Source organism: Haliotis asinina, chromosome 16 (genome assembly GCF_037392515.1).
Source record: "Haliotis asinina isolate JCU_RB_2024 chromosome 16, JCU_Hal_asi_v2, whole genome shotgun sequence".
Taxonomy (NCBI): domain Eukaryota; kingdom Metazoa; phylum Mollusca; class Gastropoda; order Lepetellida; family Haliotidae; genus Haliotis; species Haliotis asinina.
This window is the reverse complement of record NC_090295.1, coordinates 48,455,006-48,469,463: the sequence shown is the minus strand read 5'-3', so window position 1 is coordinate 48,469,463 and position 14,458 is coordinate 48,455,006. Positions and strand designations below refer to the sequence as shown.

At 43.4% G+C, this 14,458-nt stretch overlaps 2 protein-coding genes across 2 annotated transcripts; both read left to right on the top strand.

Annotated features, from left to right (window-relative positions):
• Positions 1-313: 313 nt before the first annotated feature.
• Positions 314-8,824, top strand: LOC137268949 (uncharacterized transporter slc-17.2-like). The gene is made up of 11 exons (XM_067803575.1): positions 314-407; positions 2,291-2,565; positions 3,303-3,542; positions 4,173-4,260; positions 4,805-4,900; positions 5,275-5,408; positions 5,898-6,047; positions 7,122-7,254; positions 7,887-8,037; positions 8,181-8,271; positions 8,456-8,824. Exons 1-11 carry the CDS (start codon positions 314-316, stop codon positions 8,822-8,824), a joined length of 1,821 nt encoding a protein of 606 aa, XP_067659676.1.
• A 977-nt stretch (positions 8,825-9,801) lies between these two features.
• LOC137267848 (visual pigment-like receptor peropsin) lies at positions 9,802-12,883 on the top strand. The gene is made up of 5 exons (XM_067802275.1): positions 9,802-9,931; positions 10,509-10,802; positions 11,127-11,479; positions 11,687-11,925; positions 12,790-12,883. Exons 1-5 carry the CDS (start codon positions 9,802-9,804, stop codon positions 12,881-12,883), a joined length of 1,110 nt encoding a protein of 369 aa, XP_067658376.1.
• Positions 12,884-14,458: the final 1,575 nt, after the last annotated feature.

Below are 14,458 nucleotides of genomic sequence, written 5' to 3'. Positions count from 1 at the left end.
CTCCTCTCCTATGACTGTTACCGCTTAAAGTACATGCTGCTGCAGACCTCGTTTCCTTGTGACTGACAGATACTGGACCCCCCGCAGACAAGCAGCCTTTGGTGTCCAGATAAAAAGTCAATATTGATATATAAACAATCTTCCGACCACAGGAATGCATTGGCTTGTGGTGGATCAGAGAACAAACCACACAACTGGAATGTACTTTGCAAGAAACAGTCAGAATCAGTTTTATTAACTCTAAGAAGATCTAATTACAGTGTTACTCTAAACTGACAGTTTTTAAGTTTTGTTAGCAGACAATCAATTAGAGATGCCGAAAACTTCGATATCCTTTATTAGTCCCAGTGACTTCATCAACCCCAGCAAGGCCGACCCGGTGGCGCTAGTCAAGGCAAGGAATCTCGGTGAGTACACATTTTCAGTAGTGTATCATGTGCATATATCATACATGCACAGTGAGTGAGTGAGGGAGGGAGGAAGGGAGAGAGGGAGTGAGGGAGTTTTACGCCACACTCAGCTATATTACAGCTACATGGCGGTGGTCTTTAATTGATCGAGCCTGGATCAGACAATCCAGTGATGAAGATCATGAGCATCGATCTACTGGACTGGGAAACGATTACATGTGTCAGCCAAGTCTGCGAGCCTGACCACCCGATCCCTATTAGTCACCTCTTCGACAGGCATGGGTTACTGAAGATCAATTCTAAACAGGATCTTCACGGGCCAATACATGTACGATACATGGTGCAATATATATAACTTACTCTATGACACGTGCATACTTGCAGACGCACTGTGATGTATTTTAAAGGAATCTATCTTTGTGATATATTGTACGACTTTGAAGCATACATAAAAGCAAATTATTTCGGTGTTCATGTTATTTCAGTGGGACTCAAAAGTGTGCATGTGTGAGGCGAAAAGGGGTTGGGGGGAGAGATTTTGACAACCCCAACACCGCATGCTTTTTGTGTGTACGTCAGGTTTAAATCCTCACTGAACTGTATTTGGGGTTTGGACAAACATGCGCGTCTCACAATGTACCCATGTTGGGTATCGAACCCGGATCTTTGCGCAAAGAACGAATGCTTTACTCACTAGGCTACCGACCTCATACCTTAACATGAAATGCACATGCATGTAATCTTTTCCTATGTCAAACCTGACAGTAAGTTATATACCAGGATATGTCACTTGATTCCCTGGGGCCTACGCATTGCGTGGAGTACTGGTATGGCTCCAACCATTGATATTATACGAGCACATACTGTCTTAATGGTATTTTGTCAATGGCGCCCTTAAAAGAATCAATAGGCACGATCCAAGTTTGCGTAGAGCTATACTCATGATGTTGATTACTTGATTGTCTGGTCCAGATTCCATTACTAACAGACAGCCCCAATACTGGTGGAATAATGCTGAATGTGGCGTGAAACAACAATACAACTAAGAACGTGTCTACTTGAGAGGAATAAATGTTAGTTAAAGGTATACGAACCTTAAACGAAATGTACGGCCATGACATTTAGCTAAAATTTCAAATGAATTGAAATATCGTCTTATTGTCATATTGTAAAATGTCAACAAAAGTCTGAACAGCGTGCTTAGACGTTGTTTTCCCGTATATTCAAGTGTGGACCGAGTCACAATTTGAGAAGATAGAGATGGTTATTGCCACGTAATGGCCTCACACAATCGCACATGTTCTCAAGGTCATACTGAGTCAGTCTGTACACTTTATCCGACCCCAGTTACTATTGCATGTCAAATGACAGGCAGGCGCACGCGGATTGTTTTCGAGATAGTAACTAAACGTCACCGAGTATGCAACTAAAGACAAAGCGACGTTTTTTTCCGTTTATTAGTTACTGTGTGAGACATCCGACCCAGTGTCACCAAGGTTCTCAATCTCTCTCGCCACGACACGTCATTAGTTCTCAGCTTTTCTCTGTATGTCTTTGCAACTCCCAGTGGTGTCTCACCAACTCCCAGTGGTGTTTCACCAATTCCCAGTGGTGTCTCAACAACTCCGAGTGGTGTCTCACCAACTCACAGTTGTGTGTCAGCAACTCACAGTTGTGTCTCGGCAAGTCAAAGTTGTGTTTTAGCAACTCACAACAAAATCCTAGCAGCTCACAGTTGTGTCTTAGCAACTCACAGCAGTGTGTCTCAGTGTGTTTTCCAATTTTGATATGGTTGAAATATTCTTTAAACACAAACAAGCCCGAGAATCAGGGCTATCTCATGATATTTGTAGAACTCACAAACTCACCATTTTCCACAGACACAAAAGATGAACCTCTGAACCTAAAGAAGGATGGGAAGGAGGTCGTTAACATCGATGCTCCCAATGACGTACCGTCTTTCCTGCAAAAACTGACGTCGTGGCGTTGGTTCACAGCCATTGTGACGAGCATGGGCGTAGTCTTCATCATTCTGCTAAGGAACTGTATGTCCATGGCCCTGGTGTGCATGACCGAGGGGAGGCGAGGTGGGCGTGGCAACTGGACCCTGGATGGAAACCGCTCCCTCGCCCTTACTTTTAATGAAACGTTATTCGTAAGTATGACTGTTGATGTACTGGAATCAGGAAGTCACGAATAGTAAAAGATATTTCAATCTGAACCTAAATATAGAGTCCATCTGAACATATCTGGTATTTGAAATCACGATTTGCCACTTACTGTCCGACATATATATGTGTTGTTTGTAATGCGCGTCAACAGGTGTGGCAGTAGCACTGGTTGGTAGCAGCGAGGGCAGTGAGTTAGCAGCAGAATCACTGATTGAAGCCGGGTTTAGCAGAAACAGTGGTAGGGTAGCAGATGTAGTGATAAAAATAACGATACAAGGAAGTAGAACAGGGGCGGATGCAGCAGTTTGGGAAGGGGAGTGCACAGTTTATTTCCACACCTTGTAAGAAGAATTCAAGTGCTCCTCTAGTAATCTTTCAGGTCAAAACGGTGCGCATTCAACCATCCACCCGCCCCCCCCCCCCCCCCCAACTGACACCCATCCCCATCCCCATCCCCATCCCCATCCCACATCTCTGGATCCGCCTATGTAGCGGTAGTATTAGTAGTAGTAATTTCAGTGGAAGAAGTTATGTTTAATTTCATTATCTCAGGGGGCGTTGTGGTAGTCTAGAGGTCAGGTGTTTGCTCACCTGGGTTCTATTCCGCAAATAGGTGCAATGTGTGAAGCCCATTCATTTTCTGGTGTCCCCAGCCATTATATTGCAGGAAGTTTGCTAAAAGCGGCGTATAACTATATTCACTCACTCATCAACCCTGCAGATGCCTCGAGGGGAGTTCGACTGGGATAGCGAGACCCAAGGTATCATCCTCTCGGCGGCCTTCTACAGCAGCTTCATCGCCCCAGCCATCAGCGGCTTTGTCGCCCGGCGGTTCGGAGCGAAGATCGTCATCGGCGTCAGCGTGGCTGCGTCTGCAGCTGCCACGTTACTGACACCGCTTGGTGCCCGCTCACACGTGAACTTTCTCATTAGTCTGAGAGTGTTCCTGGGGTTCTTCTCAGTAAGTACCTTGCGGGCATACTATGAAGAAAAGTGTCAATGTTTCTCTTACTCACAAATACAGTGACATCGCACCACTTACATGATATACATAAAGGGTTCGACGCTTTGGCTCAGGTTCTCTACAGAAGGTCCAAAGTGATGTAGATCGCAGACAGTTGCACCCTTAAACCAACACCAAAACATGTCAGTGCGAACCGGGATTCGAGCCTGTGACCATACCTTTCTGGCACGCTGAAGGGATACAAATGTCCAGAGATGTATGACACCCTAGATGATCTTGCCATGTGTGTACCAGATGACGTACAATTCAGTCAGCACATAAAACACCGCTTTGAACAGCGTTTTAATTACTTCAGAGCGTAACAAGTCACAAGCGTTTACTCTTTCATTTGAAATCACGAAGAGTTTATGTGGAATAACAATGTATAACACAACAACACAAGTGACAAAGGGTCTTCACAATGACTGTTGGGGCAGACGGGTAGTCCGGTGGGTAATGCGTTCGCTCGTCACGCTGGATACCTGGTTCCCACATAGGAATTATTTGTGAAGCCTTTTTTTCACTCACTCACTCACTCACTCACTCACTCCCTCACTCACTCACTCACTCACTGCTGTCTGACATCAGGGCACCATCTTCCCCGCATCCCTGGAGCTGTGGTCACACTGGGCCCCAGGGCCTGAGCGGGTCCAGCTCGTCTCCAGCACGTACACGGGTAAGTAAACCTAGTATATGGTGTAGTTACCATAGCAACATAACTTGTCATCACGAGGCGTTAGAGACCTTGTCATACGCATTCTTTGTAAAGTGGGAGCAGTCATTGTACCTGGAGACTGTGGCATTGACAGTTCTATAAGTAGAAGGGGTCATGGCTTGCAAAGTGCTGCCCTCGGTAATACACTAGCTGAATGTTTTGGATGGTTGTCTTAGCAACAAGCATAGGTGGTAGACGTAGACGAAGACGAAGACGCCGTCACATTAGTAAAGGTAATAAAAGTAGCTGCAGCAATATCATTAGTAATACGATCACTTAGATTTTAAAGAACATTTTGGGAGTTGAACTCACAATATTATTAACAGTGCTTGCAAATGGATGTGTGTCTACAGTAGATCGACTACTTACACAGCAGCGTGTGTTTCGTGTTTGAGTATATCACAGTCCTGTCAGGATCAAACCAAAGTGATACCAGCCTACCCCCTCCCCATTCCCGTCACGAGAATATCCTCACTCACCCTACTTCATAAATATACATCTGCAGGTATCAACGTAGGCAGTCTTGCTGCGTCTCTCCTCTCCGGCTTCATCTGCACCATCCCCCACGACAACGGCTGGCCCTATGTTTTTTATATATTTGGTAAGGGACAAGTACTGAATTATACTCTCTCTCTCTGTCTTTCTTTACTGCATGACGCCGCCCTCAACAATATCCAAGCTCTAGAATGTCTCTATAACTCGAGTCTGGGCCAAACAATCCAGTGACTGAGTTTATGATCATCGATCGAACTTCCTCTTCACATTATTTATCACATGTCGGTGACGTCGATGCCTCTGTTATTAAATACACGTGCAGTATATAAACGGAAGAGTCATCACAGATACGTTGCCTTTGGTAACCATTACTTTGCTTGAGATGCAATAGGAACGAAAATGCACAACATGATCTTAGTATGTGCTCTCCTGTCGGACTCGTAATAACACCATGTTGTGAAGAACCGGAATCTCCTGCAGGTGGGCTGAGCGCCATCTGGTGTGTGGTGTGGTTCCTGGGTATCTACGACACCCCCGAGACGCACCCGTGGATCAGTCAGAAGGAGGTCCAGTACATAACCAAACACACCATGAAGAAAGATGACCAACAGGAGGTATGAGGACGAGTGGCACCCGAGTCAGTATGTTTAACTGGAGACATTCACTCGTGTATACATTCCCTTCTAAACATCCCCATCTAAGTCCCCCACGTCACCGCCACCCACCACCACTCGTTCCCTTTCTGTCCTTTTGTCCACGGTATAGTACAACGTAACAAATAGTCCCCCCCCCCCCCCCCCCGTCCTTCCTGTCCTGATGCTCATTCTTCCATGTCCACGTCTACGAACTTCCCGTTACACGACCCTGTCTCTTTAGACGATGCTATTCTACCATCTGATAAATGCAACTCTCCCTGCTGCAGGTGAAAATCAAACGTACACATGCACATACAAGAGATTTCATTAAGCTATTTCCTCACAGAGCAATATTTCACTGAGTCTATAGCCATTCCCTGTCACCTAGTTTGGAAATCTCATTTCTCATTTCTTAACTATGTGTAAAAACGAGCTGTACAACCACCCAATGGACGACTATTCTTCCAGTCTTCGCGGCCACCGTTCCTGCACATGTTCCTGTCGGGGCCGGTGTGGGCGTTCATCATCGTCCAGACCTGTCACATGTGGTGTTCCAGCATCTTCTTTGCCTACCTCCCGAAGTACATGAGCGACGTCCTGCACTACTCCATCGAACAGGTATGACTCCACACTCCCCCATAGACCAGGCCCTCTACTCCATCGAACAGGTATGACTCCACACTCTCCCACAGACCAGGCCCGTTAGAAATAGACATCTATGTCATCATGCCAAAGACACTTTTCACATGTGCAGATAAGCTGTGTATTTGCATTAAATACGCTATTGAAAAGTCCGAAATACGAAAGAAAAATAATGCCAGCGTATCAAAAAACAACTAAATATATACGTATGTATATATATATTTATATACGTATGTTTACGTATGTTAAGATAACAGTATGTATTTACCCAATTCATCAAAATCCCGTTTGCGCACCGTATCAGTTCAACCTAACACATTGATAGTACTCATTGGCTAGATGATAGCTATGATTCCCACATGAGTGTGTTGCAATATTATTATATCGTCGCTAGTTCTGTACACACCTCATGTAACAAGAATGTGTTTTGCTTACTTTCCCATACACAGTCTCTTTTCTTGGTTCATAGCTCGTTGCTTACCGATCCAATACTGTTAGTGTTTGTGTCAGCTTTACGCCAGGATCCTTAGAGGTGCCGTCCTGTCCTGCATTTCAATAATGTACGGAAACATTTTGTATTTTCGCTAAGCACTTCAATATTTATTTACTAAGTAAATTTTAACACGACTGGCACTACACATTGTGGTTTGACGATTTGTCGTTTTATGCCGCAAATAGCAATATTCTAGCTATATGGCGGCGGTTTGTAAACATTTGAGCCTAGACCAGACAACACAGTGATAGATGTCCAATGCTAGTCGGATCGATCTTCACGAGCACTACTCACTGTGGAGTCCATGACAATCAGGACCCCGGTACTCATAGCGATGGCTTGTAGCGCTGCGACTGTTAAGTCCGTGTTAGAGTATACAAGTTACGACCATTTTGGCGTTCACTTTATCATATCCGAAACAGGTATGGTCTATCTTTTGTATGTCCGTTTGTATTACGTTCTTAACACTCATGATGACATGTCATACAGAGCAGAACAATTGTTGTGACAGATAATGGCTAAGACTTATAGATGGATGTACGATTGTTTCTTCGCAGAACGCTATCATCTCCTCCGCTCCATTCGCCACCAGATTCGTCGGCGTGATGGCGTGGGGATACCTGTCAGATCTACTTTTGAGGAAATCGTCCATCAGTGTCACCTGGATTCGGAAAATAGTGCAGTCTTCGGGTAACCACGAACCACCATTACATGTCCTGCCATTAAAGCGTATACCATGAAAGGGGCGGTGAGGTAGCCTAGTGGTTAAAGCGTTCCTGGGTCATGCCGAATCCCAGGTTCATTTCCCACATCGGTACAATGTGTGAAGCCCATTTCTGGTGTCGACCGTCGTGGTATTGATGGAATAATGCTAAAAGCGGAGTAAAACTCAACTCACTCACTCACTAATACCAAAATAGGAGGTCGAAAGAGTCAATTTGGAGTAAAAAACAACTTTGATGATTTTCCAACAATATTATGGAGGTCTATCTTGATCTAGACAAATGATCAAGTCTTGATCAGTTCATCGATGAACCAAAATTTCATGCGATATATGACCCATAATGCGAGTATGACCATTTTGTCTCCTCAAAGGTCATGTTGATTAAACCTGTTGGTATTTAGTATGAAAAGTCATCATTCCTGTGTGTTAGTACCAACAGTGTACATTCCTATGTATCAGCCTCCGAATTTACTCTCGTGTGAAACAGTAGCGCTTACCTCTGTCTCTCTGACTGAGTTTACGTGAATTTACCTGTTTTTACATCATGTATTTATCTATGTTAACGTGTGTTTACCTGTATGTTTACTGCGTGTTTCAGGCTTCCTAGTCTGCGGTGTCTTCACGGTGGGTATCGGTATGGTCAACGAACAACAGAGAGAGATAGCTGTTGCCCTATTCCTCCTCGCAATGTTCTGTCAGTCTTCCTCCATGTCCTCCTCATCGGTTACCCCCCTTGATATCGCTCCAAGGTCTGGGCTATTTCCTACCGCCATTCTCTATAGTAGTCTGTGTAATGGTTGCAGGTTAACTGTTGTTTCAGCTGTCGTGTTTACAAGGATAATTATTATTGTTAAACTATGTAACATATAACTCACTCACACACTCATTTCAGGTATGCTGGCATCATCACGGGGGCTTATATGGTGATAGGATCGTTCATGTCTATGTTTGGACCAATGGCCGCAGCTTACCTCACGCCAAATGTAAGTCTCGTTTTCACATCAGATTATTTCTGTGAATTTAGTACATAACAACTGTAGCGTGTTTCCAAAACAAACATCAGAACCACACGTAGTTCACAGTTTGATCCCGAAAATACTCCGAAGTATTTTTATGTCTATGTTGTTCACGCCTTAGCCTTGTTTCATCCCGGGTTGTATAACACAGGGCACTCTGGAGGAGTGGAGGATAGTCTTCTTCATCATCGCAGGCGTCTATGTGGTGGGTGTCACCGCTTTTGTGTTCCTTGGGAGCGGCGAGCTTCAGCCATGGGCTCAGACCGCAAGTGATGAGGAGACAGATCCGGAGATCGGCCAAAACCTTTCCTCCGAAATCCCATGTGATGAATCATCTCAGACAGGAAGGAATCAAGACAACAAAACTGACAATGTGTCCCGGTTGATGAATACCAAAAATGGACACACAAACTCTGCGTTCGAGATTGAGAAACCAACAGACAGGTCTCAGTTAGCGATAATTCACGAATCACACGAAGACAAAATGCCTACACAATTGACGTCCATTACAAAACTATAATCCAATCGTTGTCGCGTTTCAATCATCTCAATGTTCTCTAGTGAAGCCTCATTGAGGCAATCGTCTCATTATTAAACATCTAATAGAATAATGTGATCAAAATGACACAATGTCATAGTCAAACTCCTAATACCATGAGCCACGGCTTTTACAGAACCTTTGACGAGCAAGCACCACATCCATATCTACAAGCCGCCGCCATATAGCTGGAATATCGCTGTGTGTGGCGCTAAACAAAACAAGCAAACAAAACATAACTATTTACTTCTTGTGACATTAACTTCAAGCATGAGGGTGGGGTATGTTTACATGGTATATCTCAGCATGATTGTAGTCAGTGTACGCAATAAACATATCAAGAACATCAAGACCGTTCGTCATATTTTCACTTCTATTTAGTGATGATGGACTAATATTTGGAGCAAGGGGACGGAAAATAAACTTTTCCAAACTCCGTAATGCCTTAAGCTGTCTTGCCTTAAGTCATCTAGTCATTCAAGGCGCATTACAGGAGACCCCTCCGTAACCTTCTGGATTGCACGGAACTGTCCTGTGATGCCACCCTGGATATAATACCATTTTTCGCCTGGACAAATGGCGGCGTTATAGCCAGGGTAATACAGTATATACAAGTAAAATTATATTACAGAGACATTAAACCCCTTTAACTTCGCCAACACGTCAAGCTAAGGAGAAATGCAAATCTAACAAAGGGTCTTCTCCTACAGAAAAAAGGGCTAAGTGTTGTTTGAAATCTGCCTTGCTGATCACATTGCGACTGAATTGACTCGCCCATAGTTGGGTTGCCTTACACTGATCAGTGCCACGTCACTTCCGGTTCGGCATCATCTCGGTCCATTCCATTTCTTCATCTGCTATAAACATCGCGCATCTGATCACACGGTCACATGCTTCACACGTCAGGTCAGATATCCACAGAAGCTATTCATTTCTTTACGCCTTCGGAAGACTTGAAGATGACTGATATACCGAGCGTCTCGACTGTCCAAGGGCCTGTAGAATGGAAAAAGATTGTTGCTGTGCACAACCTCAAGCCTCTTGAGGATAGTGAATATCTAGCATCAGCGATTTATTTGACAATCGTAGGTGAGTGTACCATAAATATATCTAGGTTGTAATACTAGGTTGTAATACAGCACATATAGACAGTTTTGTGAGTATTCAGTGGCGATGGTCACCATTGTAACCGTGCAGGTACCGTGCATATCCTATTTTGTAAAGACAATACGCATTTGAAATGGTGGAACATATTCATCAGTGTATGCAATTACTAAACCAAATGTTGACGAGCTTTCAAGACTTTAGTTGGGTCGTTGTGACCTTTCTCAAAGGACACCCAAGAAGAGCGACTGGTGTAAAAAGGAACATGATCAAGGTGAAGTTGAAGTTTGCTCGAAGAGTTTGGTTGAAGTAATTAACTGTTGTAAATAACCCATGTGTTTTCTGTCTTTCCAAAATAAGTTGCCACAATGGGTGAGGTTATTTATGAACTGTTTTGTCGCCAGGACTGCCAAACATGTTTTAATAGAAACTTTTAATGTTTTAACCACTAACCACTGATATTTAAAAATAAACAGACTCTGTTCAAGTAGTCATCATTGGATTTTGAGAAATATTGCTACAGTTTCTTCCTCTGTTTACCATTCGGTATGTGTATCTGCAGGAGTGGTATCAACCGTGGGGAATAGCGTCGTATTGGCCACGTTTCTCAAGGACAAACAGCTCCTGAAGAAGCCCCAGAACATGTTGCTTGTCAATCTGGCCATCTCCGACATTGGCATCTCTGTGTTCGGCTATCCCTGGACTGTTGCATCCAACTATGCCAAACGCTACCTCTTTGGGGAGGTGTTTTGCTCAATACAGGGGTTCGTGACGTTCACCTTGGCACAGACTGATATGAACACTCTGGCATGCTTGAGCATATACCGTTACATAACCATCTGCTTCCCACAACACGGTATGTTGACTTCCAGAGCAATACAATACTAACGTTTATCAATGCACCAATAGAAAATATGTTAAAACATTTAACAGCTTGTTGTCAAGTGGTTAGAGCGGGTTCAACCGTAAACACGAGAAGCGGTGTAACGACTCGTTCGGATGCAGCTACATTGTTTACCAAAGATTTGTGCAACGTGCAAATCCATGCACCAGTATCAATACGTCATATATCTTAAAATAAATTATTATTAACGCTAAAAGACAGTTATACGGCCGTTTGATTTGAAATACCTGATCATTTGTTAATCCTCCTGAATTATATTTATTTTATACCTAACAGCATACTGTTTAAACCGCGAATTGACCAAATGCACCGTTGTCTTGACCTGGGCTTACACCTTGCTGTGGACAACACCACCTCTATTTGGCTGGAGCTCATACACATTTGAACCCTTCGGAACATCCTGTTCCATCGACTGGACCAACGCTGACCCCAAGGCCTTGGCGTACACTTGGTGCCTCATCATCTTCTGTTTCCTCATCCACATCGTCGTCATGATCTACTGCTACGGCAGCATATGCAAGAAAGTCCGCCAAGTGGAAGGCATGCTGCCCCCTGCAACAATATGCAATCCCCGGACCGGGGAGATCATGCGAACCTTCAATATGCGAAAGGAGAAGAGGGTCACTTTAGTGAGTATGATGACACCCGTATTGTTTTTTTAACTCACTTCTTGATAAATGCAAGCACTGTCGCCCCATAGATAGTTCGTTCGGAGATGTAGACTTCTAAGGGTTTTTCCCATGAATGTGGCAGTAGCTATTTACCGTGTCAAAAAGTGAAAGGTCCCATTCCCAGATGTCAGCTTAATAGAATATTAATGCGACTTTCTGTTTCAGAACGCATTTCTGATAAATGTGACCTTCATTGTACTCTGGTCGCCATACACCTTTGTCTGCCTTTGGTCGGTGTATGACAAGGATCTGCCAGCTTGGGTGACGACCTTCCCAACATTCTTTGCAAAGGCGTCCTGTATGATGAATCCCTTTCTGTATTTCTTGACAAACTCAACACTACGTCAGAAGGCCAAACGACTATTCATCAGAAATGCAAGCCGGGTTCACCCATACCCTCCACGGTAAGACTACCAGAATATTTTTACCGACTGAGCATTAAACTGATACAAATTAACAAGTAGTTGATACACATGCTAGTTGTGAACACGCAATGTCATTTAAAATGTAATATATGTTATATTTTGGTTACACTTTCTTAGTAAAGTACAGAATGGAATACTTTTGTTGGTTTGAGTCCCATCCAAGATTCAACTCGCTCCCTCAGGGTCAGGCACCTAATGTCCAGCACAAAAAATCAACCTCTTAATTCACACTGCCATCGCGACTTTATATAAAAAGTGTAACCCCGAACATAACATATGTTACCACTTTCTAAATGGCACTGTGTAATCGTAGCTTTCGGTCGCCGGGAGCCATGCCAGCTACCACTTTATCAGAGAGGTCATAAAGTCTGCAGTCTAGACAAGCAGTTGTCTGACTTCCATTTGTGGAAGTAGCGAGCGAGTTAGGCTGCTGACTGTATTTTTGAACAAGTGAACAAATAACCAGACCGATATGTTTATGACGGGTATCATCGGTTATCATGGATGGGGCAGGATGCGCTCAGCTTTTTGCGAACACATGGTATCATTATTCCTATACTCGTCATCTGTCATTGTATCATGTGGTTACAATCACAGGACTGTCTGGCCCAGACTCGATTTGTTTGCAATACTGTTGAAACAAATATATTCCCATGAAATAGTCACAACCATACACTGGGCTCTGCTTTTGGCAGAGATTTTCTGATGAAAGTGGAAAGGATTTCTCTAAGCAACCCCGAAGGACAAATATGTAGACAACACATATATGTATAGACAGACAGACAAACAGACGGATGCATCTGGAGGTTTTCACTGTTTATGGTTCTGTCCATGCTGTTTCAGTCCAAGTAGACCTACGTCAGGGATCAACAAGGAGGGTATTTACACCGGCAAAGTTGCCTTTACATCGGAGAAGATGGACACGTCCATTATGTGAGATACATACAAACAACAACGAAACGACCTTGCAGCAAATGGTGGGAAACTAATAACTAAGAGTATCTTCAACGACCATGGAAGCCCCGGGGACAAAGGGACCTTCTACAGAATATCAAGCGATTTTTTTTATTAATATCAATATTAATGGAAAAGGATTTCTGGCGATATTTTAAAGAGACAGGGTGTACGTAGTAAGAATACTATCTCAGCAAAGAAGGTTTGTATGGAGTTTCCTTGGGACAGAGGGACAGAGAGAATGCCCGTTTGCCAAAGTAACCTTCTAAAGGACTGTCCCTTGGGACTTGGACAAAGGGCCTTCATTAAGACTATTGATTGTAGCGACAAAAGGACCGAGATAGGGGGCGTTCTACAGAATGACGCTGTAACACTGTGACAGTACATATTGCAGTAATAATAGGCGTTATAGTCAGCCATGACAAATATAACTGGGCAGTCAAATGATTCGTATCATGGCAATCTCTCCCCACCCACCCCACACACACACCTCCCCACCCTCCAACACACACACACCTTTGAAGATCTAGGTTATTGCTCTCCAGTATCCAATGTCTGTTGTAACATAGTGGACTGTGTGGTTTCGACTTGGTTATTTACACCCCACCGCCATATAGCTGGAATATTACTGAATGCGGCGTAAAACTACACCTAACCAAGTCATGAAAATCGACCTCCGCACATGTGACTCAGTGTCAGGTTCTAACCATGTAAACGATCCAGGCCACTAGATCCTATTGGTAGCCTCATTTGACTAGCAATGGTGTCTAGACCTGGTTCTCAGTGGACGATGTGAGCAATTTGCAACAGTGTGCGCATGAAAAGGTTTACTACGAAACGATAACGAGTTTTGATTGCCCTACAGCCCCTGTTATGCCTACATGATGTAATGTATCGGTAGAAATGTGTATAAATTAACTTATTATAACATGTATTAAACAGACAAATTTTAAAATTATGACTGTTTCAGAAGCGTTTATGTTAAGAATAGTATTGAATATGTTCATTTTTTGTAGTTTATGTGGATATTGGAATAAAGTATCAAAATCAATACTGTTTTCACAATGCTTGTGTGACTGTTGTTGATATACAGGTGTTGACGTTGCCATGGTGATTAAAGACAAAGGTTTATTTTCTACATGGAAACTGTTAGTGATGAAGTCAAAAGTGTGAAATATAATGATACAAACAGTAAAGTTTAACGTATCTTTGAGCGATTTATGTACATGTACCATGACGCAGCAGTGTATGAACGGGATGCATTTCACACGTTTCCATCTCACAGTCCTTCATCAGGTAATGCAGTCGAACCCCCTTTACTCGGACCCCACATATCCGGAAACCCCACCTTCCGGACGATTTGTATATGAAACGAAACTATACTGTATATAACTTATAGTTTATAACACGGCGTCATCCACAAGCTACGGTTCATACTACCTATATATGTACAATGTACTTGTCACTTCGACCACAGCCTCGCTTCCGAGTAAGAAATCGTAATGTTACAAGTTGTGTCCTGCCAATTTGTTTTTGGTCATCAATCATTTGCTTTATC

Bases quoted from the DNA above. Each gene is read 5' to 3' on its own strand.
- LOC137268949 (XM_067803575.1), top strand. From the start codon at position 314: ATGCCGAAAACTTCGATATCCTTTATTAGTCCCAGTGACTTCATCAAC. The intron at 408-2,290 runs GTGAGTACACAT...CATTTTCCACAG, and splicing joins AGTCAAGGCAAGGAATCTCG to ACACAAAAGATGAACCTCTG. The intron at 8,038-8,180 runs GTCTGGGCTATT...CACTCATTTCAG, and splicing joins CCCCTTGATATCGCTCCAAG to GTATGCTGGCATCATCACGG.
- LOC137267848 (XM_067802275.1), top strand. From the start codon at position 9,802: ATGACTGATATACCGAGCGTCTCGACTGTCCAAGGGCCTGTAGAATGG. The intron at 9,932-10,508 runs GTGAGTGTACCA...GTGTATCTGCAG, and splicing joins GATTTATTTGACAATCGTAG to GAGTGGTATCAACCGTGGGG. The intron at 11,926-12,789 runs GTAAGACTACCA...ATGCTGTTTCAG, and splicing joins GTTCACCCATACCCTCCACG to TCCAAGTAGACCTACGTCAG.